The sequence below is a fragment of the Dasypus novemcinctus genome, chromosome 21 (assembly GCF_030445035.2).
Source record: "Dasypus novemcinctus isolate mDasNov1 chromosome 21, mDasNov1.1.hap2, whole genome shotgun sequence".
Lineage (NCBI taxonomy): Eukaryota > Metazoa > Chordata > Mammalia > Cingulata > Dasypodidae > Dasypus > Dasypus novemcinctus.
In genome coordinates, this window is record NC_080693.1 from 22,655,740 (window position 1) to 22,674,507 (window position 18,768).

At 47.6% G+C, this 18,768-nt stretch overlaps 1 protein-coding gene across 1 annotated transcript in view; it reads left to right on the plus strand.

Moving 5' to 3' along the window:
* Positions 1-18,768, plus strand: part of LOC101418957 (myosin-13) — a 49,335-nt gene that overhangs the window by 22,962 nt on the left and 7,605 nt on the right. The window contains exons 19-33 of the mRNA XM_058283480.1: positions 483-619; positions 2,114-2,369; positions 4,270-4,512; positions 6,053-6,229; positions 7,025-7,170; positions 7,294-7,384; positions 9,571-9,960; positions 12,208-12,334; positions 12,425-12,543; positions 14,822-15,018; positions 15,439-15,622; positions 16,084-16,249; positions 16,923-17,047; positions 18,104-18,412; positions 18,493-18,696. Coding sequence (XP_058139463.1) covers positions 483-619; positions 2,114-2,369; positions 4,270-4,512; positions 6,053-6,229; positions 7,025-7,170; positions 7,294-7,384; positions 9,571-9,960; positions 12,208-12,334; positions 12,425-12,543; positions 14,822-15,018; positions 15,439-15,622; positions 16,084-16,249; positions 16,923-17,047; positions 18,104-18,412; positions 18,493-18,696 — 2,871 coding nt within the window. The remainder of the gene's footprint in view (positions 1-482; positions 620-2,113; positions 2,370-4,269; positions 4,513-6,052; positions 6,230-7,024; positions 7,171-7,293; positions 7,385-9,570; positions 9,961-12,207; positions 12,335-12,424; positions 12,544-14,821; positions 15,019-15,438; positions 15,623-16,083; positions 16,250-16,922; positions 17,048-18,103; positions 18,413-18,492; positions 18,697-18,768) is intronic.

An 18,768-nucleotide genomic window follows, 5' to 3' on the forward strand; every position in this document is an offset into this window, starting at 1 on the left:
GCGGGGGCTGGGAACATCCCTCCCCACCCAGGAAGGGCCTGCGGACCTCAGAGGGCACCCTGTTGCCTGGGAAACGCCACGGGGCGGAGGAAGCCGTGCTGGTGGGCGGTGGGCCGAGGGACCCGAGGGCGGGCCTGAGTTTTCCCAAGTAGGCGGAGGGAGGAGGGCGGGGAGCAGAGCACCTGCGAGGGCAGACCCTCTCCTGATCCGGGCGGCCGCAGCCTTTGCTTCCGGCACTCGAGCGCTGGAGGAATCAGTCGGCGAGGGTGGAGGGGGCGCCCAGACGGGTCCCCTCATGCCGGGGAGGGGCCGTCGCGGATGCTGGAGCCCCCGCGAAGCGGTCCAGGGAGCCCGGTGGCCGCTGCCCTCCCGCCACCGCACCCAGGGCGTCGATGTCGGGGCTGGGGTAGGGTAGAAAGGAATCTCAGGCCGCAGCCCCTGCTGAGCGCTCGGTGGGGCTTGACGCGCCTTTAAATGCACAGGTGTTTTTCAAAGCCGGGCTCCTGGGACTTTTGGAGGAGATGAGAGACGAGAAGCTGGTGATGCTGATGACACGCATCCAGGCCATGTGCAGGGGGCACCTGATGCGAGTGGAGCTCAAGAGGATGATGGAGAGGAGGTGACAGAGCCCTCGCCCCACCCTACCCGGCTCCACCCCTGCTTAGTAGCTGATGATGGCTTCTGCAGTTACTAATTTGCTCATTTGCTCTTTCATTCATTCACCAAGCATTTACTGAGCACCGTTATTCTCCAGGTGCCGTGCAGGCCACTGAGGATAGAGAAATGAGTCCTGCCCCCACAGATGCGTGGGGGGCAGACACAAGTGCGTGACAAGGGTTAACGTCTGTCCCAAGCACAGTGGGATATAGTCAGGGTAGGAGAGGACTGGCGAGAACACGCCAATCAAGAAGAAAGAACTTTCCAGAGGAAGCTTTGCATGGCCTGAGAGAGGGTAGTCTGGGCGGGAGACCTGCCAGCAGTTCCTTGCTTTGGAGCATACGGTGAGACGAGGTCGTGGAGATCCCCGTTTGCCACGCCAAAGAGCCCAGAGCATGTCCTCCCAGAGAGGGGCTGCCAATAGCTGAGCGAGAGGACCAGATCTGCAGCTCAGAGAGGTCACTCTGTCAGCTACGAGGAAAACAAACCAGTGGGGACGAAAGGGGGCCACGATCAGGCTTGGGCAGAAGTCCAAATAAAGGAGGAAAAGGACCTGGATTACAAAAGAGCTGATGGGAGAGAGATGGATGGAAAGAACAGTTATGAGACATTATTCCTTCACTGGTTACATGTGGGAATTTTAGGGAGAAGGGAACTGGGGTGAAGGCTTTATTCTCCCTGACTCCCTGATCCCTTGACTAGCTCTAATATTGCTGTTGCCATATGGATGCCCATCACCTACTAGTCAGGCAAGCTAACTAGGTGGACTGGATGGAAGCTGGCACAGAAATGAAGAAAATCCCAAGAGGGGCTCATATAGGGGGGAAAGACGCAAGTTTCCAGGTACACACAAGCAATGTGAATATGAAGCCTTAGGATAAAGGGTAAGAGGTCACATTGGCAGCAGTTGAAACCATGAGAATAGATCAAGTCTACGAAGAGAGGGTTTGGAAGAAAAACCAGAGGGTTCCTGGACCAGCACTGACACTTAAGGAGAAAGAAGGAGCTCAGGAAACAAGATGCTGTGAGGAAAACTATTGTATCATGGAGTCAAAGGCAGGAGGTAATTTCAAAAAAAGGCAAGAGTTAAGCAATTCAAATGTGGAAGAAAAACCCAATAAAATAAGATGAAAGGTGCTCGATGCATTGGTAACTAGGAAGCCACTGACAATCCTGGGCAGAGCATTTTCAAGAGAGTGGTGGCAATGGGAGTCGGGTGACCAGGAGAGCCACAAATGGCCCCATGTCCTCTCTCACCTCCGAAACCTTGTACATGCTGTTTCCTCTGCCCCTTATTGTCAGAACCTCCTCTGGGGTCTGTAGGCTCTGCAAAGCTTGGCTGTCCCTTCCCACACCTAGCTGGGAAGGATGAGGGTCCTGGGGCCAGCGGGGACAGAGGAAGGTGGACACTAAGCCTTGCTTGGGTTCATTAATCTGAGTCTTGATGGATGTACAGGGAGTCCATCTTCTGCATCCAGTACAACATCCGCTCTTTCATGAACGTCAAGCACTGGCCCTGGATGAACCTGTTCTTCAAGATCAAGCCGCTGCTGAGGAGCGCAGAGGCAGAGAAAGAGATGGCCACCATGAAGGAAGACTTCGAGAGGGCCAAGGAAGAACTGGCCAGATCTGAGGCCCGCCGGAAGGAGCTGGAGGAGAAAATGGTCTCCTTGCTGCAGGAAAAGAATGACCTCCAGTTACAGGTCCAGTCTGTAAGTACCTGGAAATAGAGCAACCCAGACTACGGAGGATGAAAAGGAGACACAACTCAGAGGCTGAATCGGGTGTCCATTCAATAGACAGTGGTACCACCCAGTGGCCATTCCCAGTACTACAGAATCACCCTGTAAGGAGTGCTGGCTCCGGCTTAGTGGAAACAGTGCTTTCTAGAAAATATTTCTACTTGCCCTCATGTCTCCCTGTCTTCCATAGTGGGGTTAGACATTTTGCTGTGGATAGAAGGGGGCTGCGTCTCTCATCATAATAAAAATCTGTCATTAATGAACCAGGTCTTTTACAAATCAAATGAATAAAAAACATTTTAGAATTAAATAATCCAACTCAAAATAGAAAGAGTAACATTCAAAATAATTTTTAATAATATGATTATACTCAAATAAAAATACCTTAAGGGTATCCATTTTGTATCAAAGAAATAGAGAAAATGAGACTATGTATCCAGGTTGTGGAAACCACAGATATAGTCTGAAAGTGTCATTGTTTGCTTGTCACCTCATTTCACAGAGGTAAGGCATTTATAATTTACCCTTATTTAAAAGCCCCAAATTCTTCAACCTTTTGCCCTATTTTCCCTTTCTCATTCTCCCAGTCAGTGCTGCATGGTCATTAGGCACACGTTCCCAAGTATAATGGTCAAGAGAGCAGATTTTGGAACGTTATCCGGGTTTACACCCCAGCTCTTCCATTTGATAGCTATGTGACCCTGGGCAAGGTACTTATCCTTTTCGTGGCTTGGTTTTGTCATGTGTAAAATGAGCAAATCAAATGTCTTTAGTCTTACAGAGTAACCAGCAAAGAGCAGATGCTCAGTAAGTCAGTGCTTGCTCCTGTTGGTTTCTTTCCATCCACAACCCTGCAACTTGTGCCCCGTTCTTACCAGATCTTGTATGGGAAGATGTAGTGCAATTACGTTTAATCCCGGAAATAGCTTGTTTGGGGTCTGTCCAAGAGTTCCATTATAGAGTCTTCTGGGGCATGTATTTATTCAATCGTAGATTCCTGTCTGTTTTTAATTTTCTGTTTTGTGTATCAAGGAGGCAAGGTGAAGGAGACAGTCGAAAGTCAAAAGGCAATTATGTTTTGAATATATTAGTCAGGTAGCAATAATACATAGCACAGACGGGCTGTTTGCAACTGGTGGAAGTGGGAAGCGTGACATGGCTCGACCTCCAAATTTAGCGAATTTTTAGAGGCTCCCTTCTTTAAAGTGAACTTGAAACAACTTTATGAATGCCTTCATTTGGAATTATTTTAGGTGAATTTCTATTAAGTGAATGATGTCCTTGGAGGTTAAAAAAAGTATCTGGATGGTGAATTACTTTACTGTGTAATATGTGTGTGTATGGGTTGCATGTGTCTCTTTCCTTGACTTAGGGCTAGATAATGGGCTCTTAAAGGGCAAGGCACTGTCCTTCTAGGGTTTGTCAAGAGGCTGATCAAAAATTATAATAAGGGAAGCGGACTTGGCCCAGTGGTTAGGGCATCTGCCTACCACATGGGAGGTCCGCGGTTCAAACCCCAGGCCTCCTTGACCTGTGTGCTGACGCATGCCAGGAGTGCTGTGCCACACAGGGGTGTCCCCTGCATAGGGAGCCCCATGTGCAGGGAGTGCACCCCGTAAGGAGAGCCGCCCAGCATGAAAGAAAGTGCAGCCTGCCCAAGAGTGGCTCCGCAGGAGGGCGGAGAGCTGACACAACAAGATGATGCAACAGAGGGAGACGCAGATTCCTGGTGCCGCTGATAAGGATAGAAGTGGTCACAGAGGAACGCTCAGCGGAGAACTGGTGCGGGCGGGGGGGGGGGGGGAAGGGGAGAGATATAAATAAAAAATAAGTCTTTAAAAAAATTATAATGATCTGTTTGTTTTTTCAGGAAACTGAAAATCTGATGGATGCCGAGGAACGGTGTGAGGGGCTTATCAAAAGCAAGATTCAACTGGAAGCAAAAGTCAAGGAATTGAATGAGAGGCTGGAAGAAGAGGAAGACATGAATTCTGAACTGGTGGCCAAGAAAAGGAACCTGGAAGACACATGCTCCTCTCTTAAAAAAGACATCGACGACCTGGAGCTGACCCTGGCCAAAGTCGAAAAGGAGAAGCACGCCACAGAGAACAAGGTGCGGAAACCAAGGGGTCTGCAGTTATGGGGCAGTCCTGACTCCCTCAGCGAGGAGAAGGGTTGGGACTGGATGTCCGTCAGCCCAAGCTGGAGTTCTCCGCTCGCTGGAGTGAGGTGCCCGAGCAGGGCTAAGGGGGGCTCAGGGGCCACCAAGTTCTGTCCTCATTCTCTTTACTCGGCAGCCTCTTCAACACCCTTCCTCCCGCCTCCCAAATTGTACCACCTCACCCCAACTCTCCCTCCAGAGGTCCATGGGAACCAGATCCTTGAAAACACGGGGATAGCAAATTAAAATGCCCGCAGGGCCCAGGCAGATAATGAAGGAGTCAGGCATCGAAGGAGGCAGAGAGCTGGAGAATGCCAAGAACTGGCAGGAGTGTTGGGGTCCAGAAGCCCGATGCATTGCTGGTAGGATGTAGACATATGCAGTCTTGGGGAAAGCCATCTGGGACGACTTAATCAAATTAAGAAAACTCATACTCAACAACCCAGCAACACTGCTCCTGGGTGTGTGTACCAAGGAATTCTCCGACAAGCCCATAAGGGGACATGTGCAAGGATGTTCACGGTAGCATTGCTTAAGTTGGGGTGCTGGAAGCAATGTCAGGGTCCATGAATGGGGGATAGAGAGGTAAATGTGGAGGGGGCACACCAGTTAGTCTACACAACAAGATCATGCACACAGAGTAACAAAGATGGATATTAGGGACCTAGGGCTGACCTGAGGAGAAAAGTAAGAAAATGAAATATGTATCATGATACCATTTATGTAGACTAAAACTACATGCACAAAACACACGGTAATGTACATTTTACAGAAAAAATTCATAAAAACACATGACCTGATTCATATTACATTGTTTGCTCATGAGGTGGGGAAGGGATGAGGTCTAGCAATGGCAGCTGACACTCAGCCTCAGTGTTGGCTGGACAAACGGGAGGAGTGGAAAGAGACGATTGGGAGAGGTGGAGACTGTGGCCATCTGGAGAGCGCTTGCCCTGTTAGCAGGTGGTGACCACAGCTCAGTTGTAGCCAACCATGTTCAGGTGGGAATGTGAACACCATTCCCGCTCTGGATGTTCTTGCGTGGCACCCCATGCCTCTCCTTCCCCTTCGGCCTCACTCTAAACCCCCAACCAGCCAACCTAGTAAACAAGTTCCTGTGGATGTATTATGATGTGCTAGCTTTCAGTGATGACCTTTCTTCTGAGACATAATGACCTCTAAGGAAATAATCCTAACTGGAGGATTTGAGACACTGTGATAAGCCAGTGAGGAAGATAAAGAACTGAGAGATTATCAACTCCAGAGCACTGAAGCCAGCACAGTGACGCTGTTGGGGAGCAATAGTGACATGGCCAAAGGAACTACTGAACAGAAGGGAGGGAGGGAGAAGGAAGGAAGGAGAGAGAGAAGGAGGGAGGGAGGGAGACAAGGAAGGGGGAGAGAGAGAGAAAGAGAAGAAAAAGGAAGCAACCTTCTTTGTTGAAAACTGCAATGCTCTTTTGAGTATTGAGTTGTGTTGATGTTCTCCTAGGTGAAGAATCTTTCTGAAGAGATGACAGCTCTTGAAGAAAACATTTCCAAATTGACCAAAGAGAAGAAATCTCTACAAGAAGCCCATCAACAAACATTGGATGATCTTCAGACTGAAGAAGATAAAGTCAATGGTCTAATCAAAATAAATGTCAAGCTTGAACAGCAAGCAGATGATGTGAGGATACACTACTATTCATCTTTAACATTCATTTCTTGCAGAAGCCCAAGCAAGAGAGGGTCAATGGAGAGTGCAAGGGCTGAGAGTTCAGGCTCTGGAATCAGAATCCTTGAGCTCAGATCTCAGCCCCAATCCCAAATGAATCTGGGGCACTGAGCAAGCTGCTTCACCCCACAAAGGCGCAGTTCCTTCATTTTGAGATGGAGCTGAGATGTGTTCCACCTCAGAGGGTTGCCTAGAAAGCTCAGCACATGGGCATAGCAGCTGATATCTCATTATCACCATCATTAGCATCCAACTGTAGGTCATTTGGAGTTCCTCAACTCCAGTCTCGTCTCATTTGTGTCATTCCATTTGTGACTGTGAGAAGTATTTTCCCCCCACCTTGTTACGTTTTTGCTGTTGATGCCTTAAGGGCCATATTTAAGATTTTGGGGTTTTTCTCACCACAGCAGCCAGAACTATTTAGAGTTTCCAGCTCTCTTTAATATTGCTGAGGCCGGAGTAGATGGGTGTGCTTCTCCCCTAGACCCTCATTTCCATGCCTGGGGAATCAGCCAGAAGAGGCCCCAGGGGGCCCCTAAGGGATCCAGCCAGCCCCATCGGGCAGCCTCTGCTGGAAGCAGAGAGGAGAGGAGAGGCAGCGGCAGGACTTGCTTCCTCCTGGGGCGAGGAGTTTGCAGCCAGCCCCTGTGGGAACCCAGGACAGCAGCCATGAGTGTCCTGCACAGGCTGGGACGGGCAAGCCCGCCTGCCCAGCAGCCCCTCACCCTTTCCACCATGTCTTCCCAGCTCGAGGGCTGCCTAGAGCAGGAGAGGAAGCTGCGGGCAGACCTGGAAAGAGTGAAGAGGAAGCTGGAAGGAGACCTGAAATTGTCCCAGGAATCCATTATGGATCTAGAAAATGACAAGCAGCAAGTAGAGGAGAAGTTGAAGAAGTAGCTATTTTATTTTTTATCTTTGTGCTTCAGCCCAAAAGCCTCCCCTCACCTCTTCCCCACAGACACACACTTGAAAGGCCTGTATTTCATGTTCTTTTTGTTTTTTAAATCTACTTGCAGGAAAGAGTCTGAAATCAGTCAATTACAAACCAAAATTGACAATGAACAAGTCCACAGTTTGCAGTTACAGAAGAAGATTAAAGAACTGCAGGTAAAAGCATCAAAACCTTTTCCTCATTATGAAAATCCCTTGGCAAGCCCCCTTCTTGCCCTTTCCCTCCTTGTTTCTTTTTTTTTTTTAATTTCTCTCCCCTTCCCCCACCCCACCCCAGTTGTCTGTTCTCTGTGTCCATTTTGCTGGTGTTCTTCTTTGTCCGCTTCTGTTGTTGTCAGCGGCATGGAAATCTGTGTTTCTTTTTTTGTTGTGTCATCTTGTTGTGTCAGCTCTCCATGTGTGCAGCGCCATTCCTGGGCAGGGGGAACTTTCTTTCGCACTGGACGGCTCCCCTTATAGGGTGCACTTCTTGTGTGTGGGGCTCCGCTACACAGGGGACACCCCTGTGTGGCAGGGCACTCCTTGCGCGCATCAGCACTGCGCATGGGCCAGCTGCACACGGGTCAAGGAGGCCCAAGGTTTGAACCGCGGACCTCCCATGTGGTAGGCGGACGTCCTATCCACTGGGCCAAGTCCGCTTCCCATCCTCCTTGTTTCTTTAGCTTCTACTTTTCTTTCTCCCACTAGAGACAAAGAAAATATTTTGTTCTTTCTTTTCTTTTGTGAAATTAAATTTTAATTTTCTAACCCAAACATAAAAGATTTCCTTGAAAATAATTGAAATATAACCAGTAAAGCTAAATAGTCTCATTAAGGGCTCTCTGACCATCACCCCTAATTTCAGTTGCTTCCCCGAATTTGCAGAAATAACTACCAATTTCAGCTGGGTGTGCGTCCATCCAGATCATTAGTGTGTATTTATGTTTATTTAGGACCCCAAAGAAAATATATGTTATATACATATATGCAAAATTTATCTTTCTTTACATATTTTTATATTAAGCTTGTGCTCTTTTACAGTGTTTTCTCTCTCCCATCCCCTCTAAAATCTAACCTCTAATCTTCTTTCTATTTCTGTGAATTTGCTATTTCTAGTCATCAAAAAACCATTCAATTTTCATTATGTGTCTTGCTTATTTAATTGAGCTTAATGTTTTCAAGATTCTTCAATGTTGCATCATTTCTCAAAACTTCGTATTTTCTTATGGCCAAACAATATCCCATTGTGTGTATGTACCACATTTTGCTTATCCATTTTTTGTTGGATGGGTTGTTTCCCGCTTTGGGCTATTATGAATAATGTTGTTTTAAACAGTGACGTATGAGTATCTTCAGTCCTAACCCCAAATGAATCTGAAGCACTGTTTTCACTCTCTTTGGGTATATAACTAGAAGTGGGATTGCTGGGTCATATGGTAATTCTTTGTTTAACTTTTTGAGGAACCGCCATATTGCTTTCTACAGAGGCTTCACCATTTTACATTCTCACCAAGAATACCCTAGAGTTCCAATTTTTCTGCATCATTTTCAACACTTATTATTTCCATGGCTTAAAAAAAAAATGGCATCCTTGTGGGTGTGAAGTGGTATCTCATTGTGGCTTTAATTTGCAGTTCCCTCATGGCTAATGATGTTGAGCATCTTTTCATGTGTTTATTGGCCGTTTGTATGTCTTCTTTGGAGAAATGTCTACTCAAGTCCTTTGCTCATTTTTAAATTTGGTTGTTCATCTTTTTATTGTTGCATTGGAGAAGTTCTTTATATATTTTGGATATTAAATCCTTATCCAATATATGGTCTGTAACTATTTTCTCCCATTCTGTAGGTTATCTTTTCACTTTCCTGATAATTTTCTTTGGTGCATGAAAGTATTTAATTTTTATGAAATCAAATCTATCTATTGTTTCTTTTGCTGCTAATGCCTTTGGTGTCATATCTAAGAATCTATTGCAGAATCCCAGGTCATGAAAATTTGCCCCTATGCATCCTCTAAGAATTTTATAGTTTTACATCCTTTACATGTGTTTTAACACAAATTTAACATAAATTCTACAACTTGTTCTCTGCATTTAGCAATACGTTCTGCAGAGCTATCCATGGTAGACTCAGTGTGTAACTGCTTCTTGGACTTTTAGAGCAGAACTCCATCACAGTTGATTTGGCCATTCCCCTAATGATGGACACTTAGGTTATTTCCAGGTTCTTTCACCATTATAATGCTACAATGTATTCTTTACTTTGTGCTGCCTAACTCAATCCCTTACCACCACCTTTCCCGAAGTGGGTATCCTCTCTCTGCCCGCCCTGACCCCCCAGCATTCCTGAAACAGTCACCCTTTCAGGCCCGCACAGAAGAGCTGGAGGAAGAAATTGAAGCAGAACACACTCTCAGAGGCAAAATTGAGAAACAACGCTCCGACCTGGCCAGGGAGGTGGAGGAGATCAGCGAGCGGCTGGAAGAAGCGGGTGGGGCGACTTCAGCCCAGATTGAGATGAACAAGAAGCGGGAGGCGGAGTTGCAGAAAATGCGCAGGGACCTGGAGGAGGCCACCCTGCAGCATGAAGCCACGGCGGCCACCCTGAGGAAGAAGCACGCGGACAGCGTGGCTGAGCTGGGGGAGCAGATCGACAACCTGCAGAGGGTGAAACAGAAACTGGAGAAGGAGAAGAGCGAGCTGAAGATGGAGCTCGACGACATGGCTAGTAATATGGAGACTGTCTCCAAGGCTAAGGTACCTGACCTCTCTGCTCTTGGGGAATCCCAGGCAGCCACGTCCCCTGCCCAGCAGTCATGTGTAATTTGATGTCCCCCAAACTCACTGCATGTTCTAAACTGAAACCTTCTTCCCCACTCTACCTGCTCCCAATTCCCCAAACGAATCTAAGTCATTCATTCAGGCTTGATCTAATAATCTGCTGTCATTCAAGATCTCATCCTGCTTCCAGAAAGTTTCCAATCCATTTGACATTTTCTAGCACTAAACCTATGGATGGATTGTACCAAAGGGCCTTCCTGGGTAGGGTTTTCTATACTCCACCTTCCTAGCTCACAAGGTTCATCGCTGGAGGCCAATGTTCAGTTATACATGGGAACAGGAGCAGACCCAGGTTTTGTGGCTCCTAAAGCATTAAAACATGGGGAGGGTAAGGCTCTTTAAGAAAAAGTGGGGAGCAGATGTAGCTCAAGTGGTTGAGCACCTGCTTCTCATGTACGAGGTTCCAGGTTGAATCCCCGGTACCTCCTAAAAACAAAACAAACAAGCAAAAATCTAACTCTCATTGGGAAGCAGATGTAGTTCAGTGGGTGAGCACCTGCTTCCCTTGTACAAGGTCCTGGGTTCAATTCCCTGTACCCCCTAGAAAAAAATAAAGTATGCAAAAGTATGAATACAAAATTGGTATGCAAGTAAATATGTTTTTAGAATGAGAAAAATAAGTCACTCATAGCTGGAGCACTAAAGACTCAGATTTGGCAGAAATGCTTACTGAGAAATGCATCTCATTGCCATTGGCTTCCCCCTCCCCACATAGAACATTCGACAGTTTCCCCAACTCTCAGGGGCCCATGCAGATGAGGGTCTCTGAAGCTTAACTATCAAAAGCCTCCTGGTAAGCACGCCTCTGCGTTTGAGTTCAAAGCAAAGGCTTCCTCACAGAGAGACTGCACACCCAGAGTTTAGAGGGCTGCCCTCATCCCAGGGTGCTCTGAGCTGTACTTGGGGCTGCTCGGTCAGGCTGGAAGTGGCAGTGTCTTCCGATGTGGGGCAGTGGGCCTCCTGCAGAGGGTCATCCGGTAGGTCAAGGTGTCCAGCTGGAAAAGAATGGATGGGAGTCAGAGCCTTAAGATGGTCCCTGTGGAGCACCTAGCTGTCCTTGTTTAGGGTCTGAGTTTCCACTGTTCCTTGCTCTCTCTTGATTTCTTCCTCACTCTGACTGCAATCCACTGACCCTGGTGGTGGCTCCTTTCTTGTTCTTTCCTGCTTCCCCATTTTTCTGACCTTTCTCCCCTTCTGGGTTTTTCCCTTCCTCTAAGCAGTTGCATCTGTATGTATTCTCTCTCCCTGTTTCTAACAAGCCAGCAAGGGTGCGGTGTGGGCTGGGGTAGAAGAAACTAGAGCATTAGCCACCTGCTGTGCCTGGAGCCAGCCCTTCCTTATGACCTTGACCTGCGTACATCCATAATTGTCTTATGCTCTTTCCTCTCTTATTTTAAAATCCAGTGAAAGAAGTGTTTCACACTGCTTTACATTGTTTCAAGTAGTTGTATCCTTTGGTTTCTCTCCTTGTGAGTCACCATCCTTTTTTGACAGCCCCTAATTCCTTCATGTTTTCATATCATCTTCTAAAGAGATACTAAGCTCCTTGAAGGCTTCCCTTGAATCTGAAATCCTTGCCTCTTCTGCTGCCATCTCACACTTCCCAGTCTAAGGAAAAATAGGTGCTCTATACATTTTATTTTGTATTATATGAGGTGGTAGGGAGGAGGAAAAATATACACAAGGTTTTTGAAAGTCCTTCACAAAACTACAGGCCACCTAGAGGCTGCAGAGGTGCAGCCCTGCTCTCTCCCTCCACCATTTGGAAAATTTTGTATTATTAAATGAAACGCTCAGCGCTGTTACCAGAAGATGTTGCTGGCAAACAGATAAATCAGAGGGTAATATTATCCACATGGCAACAAAATTACTTCCATTACAAGAAGATCATGGAGTTCCCCTGAGTAGCATCTTCTCAAAGGTTTGTTTACAAATCATTAAATACTTAAGTACCAAAAGCTGATGTTCCAAGCTATTGATGACTAAGCGGCAAGCACAAATCAAAGTATATCAAATCTGAAGTAATTAGGATTTTTAAACCAACCTTTATGCATTCCATAATTTCATTTTCATTTTGCCCGACAAGAAGCTAAACTATCAAACTGTCCAGTTCACTACTGGGCATCAGCCACCCATTTTTCCCGTGCATGATTTTTTTTAAAGAGTAACGTGGAACGAATGTGTCGGACTGTGGAAGACCAGTTTAATGAGGTCAAAGCCAAGGATGAGCAGCAGGCACAGTTAATCCATGATCTGAACATGCAGAAGGCACGGCTGCAGACCCAAAATGGTGAGGAGGGGGCAGGGCTCTCTGGTCCGGGGGGCGCACAGAAGAGGGGTGCTCAGCAGCACTGATGCCGGGGTCCCATCTCTTTGTTAGGGGAGCTGAGCCGCCAAGTGGAAGAGAAGGAGTCTCTGATTTCACAGTTAATCAAAGGCAAGCAAGGCCTCACCCAGCAAGTGGAGGAGTTGAAGAGGCAGCTGGAAGAAGAAACCAAGGTAAGGACAGCCCACTGTATGGAATGGCAGAGTCAGATGGGACCTGAGAAGCCGGGCAGGACAACCTCTGCACCCCCAGGGCTGGTGAGGGATGGTGCTGCACCACCAAGCCTGGTCTTCTCCTCTCTGCCTTGTAACACAATAGGAGGTACCTGCTGTTTGAGGTCGGAGGACCTTGACATTGGATGTCCTTCCTCAGAGCTGGAAAACTCTACCGGGGTACTCAGTCCTCTGGGCTCCTCTGTCCCTAAGGTGGGGGGCGGGGCAGGCAGAGTCTGCTAACCTCTCTTCTCCATCCAGGGCCACCTTGTCCCCATTACTGCCATTAGCTTGACCATCTCTGCCTCCGTGGATTCTTATATTCTGCCCAGCTAGTCCCCCTGTCCACTGAAAATGCCTCCTCTTTCTCTGTCATCATGCTTTGTGTATCATCTGCAAGAACATCCCACTTTTATCTCCATTCTTCCAAAAAGGTTACATGGTTCGGGGGGCACCCTTGGGTTTTTTGCATATATATGAGCATCATTATCATGCTCTTCACTTCAGTACCTAGATATTTATGCTTATAATGTATGTCTCCCACTATCTGTAAACTCCTGGAGGAGCAAGAATAATTTTTCACCATAGTAGTAGCTACAACTGTGAACACAGTAGGGGCTTAGTAAACACTGCTGACATATGTGTCCCAGCATTGAAATAAGAATCCAGGAATCCACAAGATGACATAAACTCCATCCTAAGGTTTCCACTCAGTGGCCAGAACATATTAGGTAACCTTTTGGAACTCCCCCCAAACTTCACCCACCTTTTCTAAAGAAGGACAAGGGCTATAATTTTTCCTCATCTTTCTGTTGTAAGGTAAAGATCTTTGGCAGACATGGTGGAGGATAGTCTTTTTCCCATGGCTGCTTTGACAAATAGCATAAACTAGTTGGCTTAAACAACAGGAACTGATGGTCTCATGGTTCTGGGGGCTACAAGTCCAAAAGCCCATCAAGTCCATCAAGTTCATCAAGATCTCAACAGAGTTTGCTTTCTCCCAGAGGCTGTAGTGTTCTGGCAGTCTTCCATCATACCGTCATGTCTCTCTCCTTGTGTCTGCTTCTTTGGTTTCTGCTGACTTCTGGCTTCTACTTCTGTGTCTGAATTTCCTCTGCTTACAAAGACTCTGGTCATATGGATTAAGACCTACCCTGATTCAATTTGGCCTCATCTAAATAGGATTGCTGAAGCTCCTATTCCCAAAAGAGTCTACAACTTAACAAATAATAACGTCTTCAAAGGTCCTATTTCCAAATGGGTTCATACCCACAGGACAGAGGTTAGGACTTGAACTTGTCTTGTGGAGGGCATGGTTCGGTCACTGACAAGGGTTAGAACCAGAGCCTGAATAACCAATGAGAAGGTCACTTCAGGAGAGAGACTGTGCCCTGGCAGGGATATAGTCACTGCTAAGTTTTTCTTCTTTGGTCAAGTTTTGTTGTTTGCTTGCATTTTTAAAAGGATGAATGTGTGCAAATTACTGCACTGCCTCGACAGGACTCTTTTCTTTGATGGTGGCACCAGATGGTGTTCTGTGATTTAATGTTAGGATTAGAGCTCAACTATCCTCCTATCCAGATGGGAGCAAGTGAAGGAGCCCTCTAGGGATGGCCTCACCTGCTCAGAAAAAGCAGCTAGTGTGGTGTAAACAGTGCAGTCCACAGGAGCATTCCTCTGTAGGACACAGCCTGCTGGTGCCACCAAAGATGCTTTTAGATGTTTCACAGGCACAGCAGTCCACACCACTGCATCAAATAGTGCAAAAAATTATTCCCTTTATAATTATTTTAATCCTTCTGATTGCATCAAGGAACAGGTCTTGACATGGTTAATGCCTCTCTAGCACCTGCTTATTTAGCTTTCTAACAAATATAGACCAAGTCTCAAGCGCAGAGCCACAGCAGGCAACAGTACCCAGCTAGAAGCTGATAGCATTGCTTCATTTCCATTGCATTCACTCTTATGATTATCTTCCGTTTATGACAAGTGTTAATGGTGTTCAACTTACTATAGTGTAAAAAAGTTTAGTTTGTCAATAAATATACTTAAACATAATAAAGACACCAACTTCAAGATGCTATTAAGTAAGTAAAAGAGGTGATGAACTGTTACGGCAACATCTGTGAAGGCAGCACGTGAATGATTCGCGTTGGAACGTTGCTGGTTTAAATGGGTATGCCTCAACTTGGAAAGCGGACAAATGTTTTTGCCATTTTGTTACCACTACAACTCCCAGGCCAAGAACGCCCTGGCCCACGCCCTGCAGTCCTCCCGCCACGACTGCGACCTGCTGCGGGAACAGTACGAGGAGGAGCAGGAATCCAAGGCCGAGCTGCAGAGGGCAATGTCCAAGGCCAACAGCGAGGTGGCCCAGTGGAGGACCAAATACGAGACGGACGCCATCCAGCGCACAGAGGAGCTGGAGGAGGCCAAGTATGTGCTCCAAGGTTACAGCAGGAGAGGTGACCCTAGGATACAAGCAAAGGGAGAGAGAAGTCTTCCTACCTTGACAGAATCTCTCTTCCTTTCCACATCTGAGTGTTTTCAACATTCAGAGAGTGTCCCCTACCCGCTCAGGGTCTCCCTCACCTTCCCCAGGGGAACTGTTCGTTCCACCTGATTCCCTTTGGTGATTCCTTGGTGACTTGCTTTGCCACCAAGCACTTTGGGATTCTTTAGGTGACACTTGGGTCCTCTCCCTTCATCCTATTTTAGTTCTTGGTCTTATCAAACGCTAACCCCTTACAGACTGTTTATTTCTCTTCTCATCTCCTTTCTGTTCTGATCTGAAAGTTTCCCTAGACCTTCTGAAGTAGTCCACCTTGTCCTCCCCCCAAACTCTGATTCTTTTAGGAAAAAACTGGCCCAGAGGCTTCAGGAAGCGGAGGAAAACATGGAGGCAGTGAACTCCAAGTGCGCGTCTTTGGAGAAAACCAAGCAGAGGCTACAGGGAGAAGTGGACGACCTGATGCTTGACTTGGCGCGAGCCAACACAGCCTGTGCCACCCTGGACAAGAAGCAGAGGAGCCTCGATAAGGTCCTACCCTAACGACTTAGGGTAGCTGTGACAAAAGTGGCAGCCTTTCACACTTGGTTATGTGAGATGCACACACATTGTGGGAACCCCTCAGTAAAAGCATTGAGTCTCAGTTTGGGGGATTTGGGATGCCCTGTGGGTGATTCTTTACATTTATGACAGTCCCTCCAAAGGGAATTTGAGTGAGGGCACAATGGGTCGCTACGCCCACTGCTATGTTAGAGAGCAAAATAATTCAGATTATTTTGAGATCCAAGTATCTTTAAGAAGAATACAGCAGAGCTTCTGTAGGTATATCAGAGTTTGGAGCCACTGATGTAGAATGCGGGCCCGCCCTCTTTCTTGGGTGCCCCGGGATGGAAGGGTAAAACCTTGGCACTGCTGCCAACTCCTGTTGATGTAGATTCTCCCAAGTTCCCTGGTCCTTTCCGATTCTCACATGTGCCTTGGTCATCTCCTAGGTCCTTGCAGAGTGGAAGCAAAAGCTGGAGGCAAGCCAGGCTGAGTTGGAAGCTGCTCAGAAAGAGTCGAGGTCCCTTAGTACTGAAATCTTCAAGATGAGGAATGCCTACGAGGAGGTGGTAGAGCAGCTAGAGACCCTGAGGCGAGAGAATAAAAACCTGCAAGGTCAGCTCTCTCCTGCCAGGGTGTGTCACTATTTCCCCTTCTCCTCCGGCCACCCCCTCCCCACTTGTCCACTGTCATCTCCAGACACCTCCTCCTTCCCACTGCCCCGCAAAAGTCTCACCCATTCCGCCTCACTTTCACTGCTTGTCCCAAGACCAACACCCACTTCGTGTGAGCCTTGCAGCGGCGAGGTCTTATTTTTGAAAAGTGAGGGCACAATGGGTCGCTACGCCCACTGCTATGTTAGAGAGCAAGCCCCTTCAGGGCTTCTGTCTCTTAGTGACTTCATGTCCTCGGGCATGTCCCTAACTCTCTTAGGCTAGCAGCCTCCTGTTCTACAAAGATCAGACCTGAGGCCCCCGAAAGTCCCTTCTGGTTCTGAAAGAAAATGATTCCATGCATTTTCTCCACATGTCCTTCTGTGGGCCTCTCTGTGACTGTTTTGGAAACCTGGTGAAGTGTTAGGGTTAAAAAGCTTTCCCATCACTCCTTTCTCCACATAGTTCAGGAGGTAGCACCTCTGTCTTGCCAACGCCACATCTGAATGGCTTTCGCTTTATTCTCTCCTGTGTAAATATCACAAATGAATCACCAATCCTAAACTGCCTGGCAAATGCTTATGCCTTAAATCGGAGCCTGTCGAAACAGCCTAAATCGAGCCTGTCCTTTGCAGAAGAGATTTCTGACTTAACTGAGCAGATTGCAGAGACTGGCAAGAATCTCCAGGAAATGGAAAAGACCAAGAAGCAAGCGGAGCATGAAAAGTCGGATCTCCAGGCTGCTTTAGAAGAGGTGGAGGCAAGTATCTGGGATGTGACGTTTTGAAGCTCAGGAACTGGAGGAGGCTGACCTTACACCACCCCCCACCTTGGGGCTCCTTCTGCTGAGAAGCACTGAGGCTCCTTTGGCCAGAACATCCGGCCATCCCCGAGGCTGCCTTCTGCTGCTTTATCTCCGGAGTTTCCTCTAGTCCGTCATATTTCCCCTTTTGAAAATAAATAAATTTGTTCATTACGTCCTCAACACCTTCCTCTCAGGAAGCAAGAAGGCAATAACCAAGTATCCTGGGAACCTGGCTGAGAGTCCATCAGTTTTTTTGTTTTGTTTTTGTTTTTGTTTTTGGAGTTGTGTTTTTTTTTTTTTTTTTTGAGGTACCAGGGGCCAGGGATTGAACCTGGGACCTCCGTTATGGGAAGCTAGAGCTCAAACACTGAGCCACATCAACTTCCCTGAGTTAGTTTTATCATTTTGTTTTGCTTGTTGCTTGCTTTTGTTTTTTCAGGAGACACCAGGAACCAAACCCAGGACCTCCCGTGTGGGAGGCAGGCACTCAACTGCTCGAGCCACATCCACTTCCCCCATCAGTTTTAATATAGAGTCTCACATGATCATCTTTGGCCATCAGGAATTTTGTCCAGTTCAAATAGGACCCCGGCTCTCCAGATGTAATCTATTGTGGCCAGCGTACAGCAGATGGTTAAGATGTTCCCAGGGAAATTCAAACTATCACAGGATAACAGCAGAGCAATTGCTCCATCAATATAGAGTGGCTTGTCATTTTTAGAGACGAGATTGGCTCCAGATTTATGGTCATTATTAAAAATAAATACCCTCGAGAAAATTTTACTAATTCATAAAGGATGCTTTGTCCCCCTCAAGATGTAAGATTGTTTATTAATAACATTTCTGAATGTCTGTCCCAGTTTCATTACTGGAGATATTTAGTCATTTGGCCTCTCTGAATATCGTGCCCTTTGGCTGTAAAATGGGTGTAATAATACCCATTTTATCATAATGGGGATGGAACTACTCATTCAAGAAGACAGCTGCCAATTGCTCCTTTGCTTTTTTCAGGGTTCCTTGGAACATGAAGAGAGCAAGATCTTGCGTGTCCAACTAGAGCTGAGCCAGGTCAAATCCGAGCTTGACCGGAAGGTCACTGAGAAGGATGAAGAAATCGAGCAGCTAAAAAGGAACAGCCAGCGGGCAGCGGAGGCCACGCAGAGTGTTCTGGAGGCCGAAATCCGGAGTCGGAATGACGCCCTGAGGCTGAAGAAGAAGATGGAGGGGGATCTGAATGAGATGGAGATCCAGCTGGGCCACTCCCAGCGCCAGGTGGCAGAGACCCAGAAACATCTCCGCACCGTCCAGGGCCAGCTCAAGGTGAGCCCCGCCGCTGGACATGCCCTGCTGGCCTCCAGCCCGCGCTCCGGCTCTGGCCTCACTCCTGGTCTCCCCTGCAGGACTCCCAGCTACACCTGGATGACGCCCTGAGGAGCAACGAAGACCTCAAGGAGCAGCTGGCCATCGTGGAACGCAGGAACGGCCTCTTGTTGGAGGAGCTGGAGGAGATGAAGGCGGCGCTGGAGCAGACCGAGCGGGCCCGCAGGCTGTCGGAGCAGGAGCTGCTGGAGGCCAGCGACAGGGCGCAGCTCCTGCACTCCCAGGTGGGACCATTCTGCCTCCACTCAGGGGGGACACCTGCCGGCAGGTAGGGCCCCAGGCACGTGGTGGCAATG